A 1,968-nucleotide genomic window follows, 5' to 3' on the forward strand; every position below is an offset into this window, starting at 1 on the left:
GCTTTGGTTCAGACTACCTTTAAGGTCACAAGAGAAAGGTATTTACTCCCTAGCCATACGCAGAAGCACCCTACTCTCAAGAGAACGTAGGGGTGAATTGCATCCCTAATAAACTGATAAAAGTGGATCCGTTAAAAAGTGCAATTCGTTTACCTGCAATGTAAAATATCTTTCCTTCAATGCGTGTTTGTTTTTGCAGGACATAAACAGTAATGACCATACCTGCCTTTACCACATTAACAAGCGTTCAACTGGTAATGCTGATTTTATACTTAGAAAGAGGGGAAAGCGTTCCCACTTTATTCTCCGCTTCGTCTGCAACAGATACCGAAGTAGACAAAATATTGTGGAAAACCATTGAAACCACGCCATATGTTGAGACGATGTTTGAAGAAGAAGTTACAACGCAAATTCCTGGAGGGTACTCCGGGAGCAGAGACCAGTTGACCACGCCTTTAGAAGTAATATTGTCATCTTCGAGTGCAATTTTCCAGGACTGTTTGGCGCCGTCAAGTGATGGGTATGAGTCTGATATCAGTACGAAAGTCCCATTGTCATCTGGCTGGACATGGCAAGCCATAACGTGGTCCTGGTGGTCGATCCTTCAGATGTTCACCGCCATGCTGGGTATTGTGGGCAATTCCCTGGTGATCATCGTCCTTTTCACCCGAAGACAGCTCAGTCGGTCCACAGATACCCTGATTGGGGCACTAGCTGCGGCGGATCTTCTAGCGTCCGTCTTCATGATACCACATCCAATGCCACGCACGGTTCCTCCGTCAGTTCTTGGGCAGTTGTACTGCAAAGTAGTGTACACCTCAATGTTTCTCTGGATATCATTCAATGCATCCATTTTCACCTTAACGGCCATCGCTGTGGAGAGATACATCGCTGTGGCTTATCCTTTCCATTTTAAGAATTTCATAACTCGGAAGAGGGTCGTCATCGTTATTACATGCAGTTGGATCATGGGGTTCATTACCACGATTTTCGAATTTAAAACCACATATGTTGATAACTCCTCGAATCATTGCTCTTCGCTGTTCCTTTCCAAAGACACCCAAATGCTTATGGGAACGATTCTGTTCTTACTGGTCTTCGTTATACCCGCCTTGCTGTCACTTACCATGCAGGCAATGACGGCCCACGCCCTGCATCGCCAGTCCCTGGTGTTCCGTAAAGAAGGCAATCAGGAGGGCCGATCGAACCCGTCGGCAAGACACTTGGAAGCTAGAAAACGCGTCTTACAGATGTTGTTTATCGTGGTTCTCATCTTCATTATTTGCTGGGGGCCATCGCAGTGTTTCTACTTTACATTCAACTTAGGATTGCTCCCAGACTCGTACTGGTATAGTCCATTAAGCAACGCGTTAGTTCTCCTCTCTTTCGGAAATTCCTGCGCAAACCCGATCATCTACACCATTCGTTACCCAGAGTTCCGCGAGGCGATCAGAGAGCTGTTTTCTGCAAAGAAAGGGAAATCTAGGGCACCGTTATTCAGTGAGCGGACAGAGGGAAACGTGTAAAATATTTTGAGGGCGTTGGTGCCTAGTTGTCACTGGAGTCTTATATGTCAACGTTATACCTAATGATTTTGTTATGTATAACAATAGTCGTTTCATTGGAAATTCATACTTTCTGTATGGCTATAAGATATAAGTTTCATCGCATCTTTCTTATTTGCTAATCACATTTTAAGAGGACCTGCGTAAAGAGACGATATACATTTTGGGAATTATCGTCCTTATTTTCCCTTTACGCCTATGACATTTACAACTGTTTAAAATCTCTGTCCTCTTTCAAGACAATCATTGAAAAGAGCTGCTTGTAGTATACTTGGTGAAAATGGTAAATTACTTGGAATTTGTTTACTGGGTACCGTATAGTGCAATAGGAACTGATGTTGTGTTAGGTATCGGTATTAATCTGGTATGTATTATCAGTAACCTCGAACACCAATATATGACC

At 43.5% G+C, this 1,968-nt stretch overlaps 1 protein-coding gene across 1 annotated transcript; it reads left to right on the forward strand.

Moving 5' to 3' along the window:
• The first annotated feature begins 383 nt into the window (after positions 1 to 383).
• Positions 384 to 1,526, forward strand: LOC139727698 (allatostatin-A receptor-like). The gene has a single exon (XM_071638679.1). The coding sequence runs from the start codon at positions 384 to 386 to the stop codon at positions 1,524 to 1,526; it is 1,143 nt and encodes a 380-aa protein (XP_071494780.1).
• Positions 1,527 to 1,968: the final 442 nt, after the last annotated feature.

The sequence above is a fragment of the Diadema antillarum genome, unplaced genomic scaffold (assembly GCF_040938485.1).
Source record: "Diadema antillarum isolate AM-2024a unplaced genomic scaffold, OU_Dant_1.0 seq00000143_RagTag, whole genome shotgun sequence".
NCBI lineage: Eukaryota > Metazoa > Echinodermata > Echinoidea > Diadematoida > Diadematidae > Diadema > Diadema antillarum.

What these genes read in the sequence shown, in the direction of transcription:
- LOC139727698 (XM_071638679.1), top strand. Translation starts at nt 384, where the DNA reads ATGTTTGAAGAAGAAGTTACAACGCAAATTCCTGGAGGGTACTCCGGG.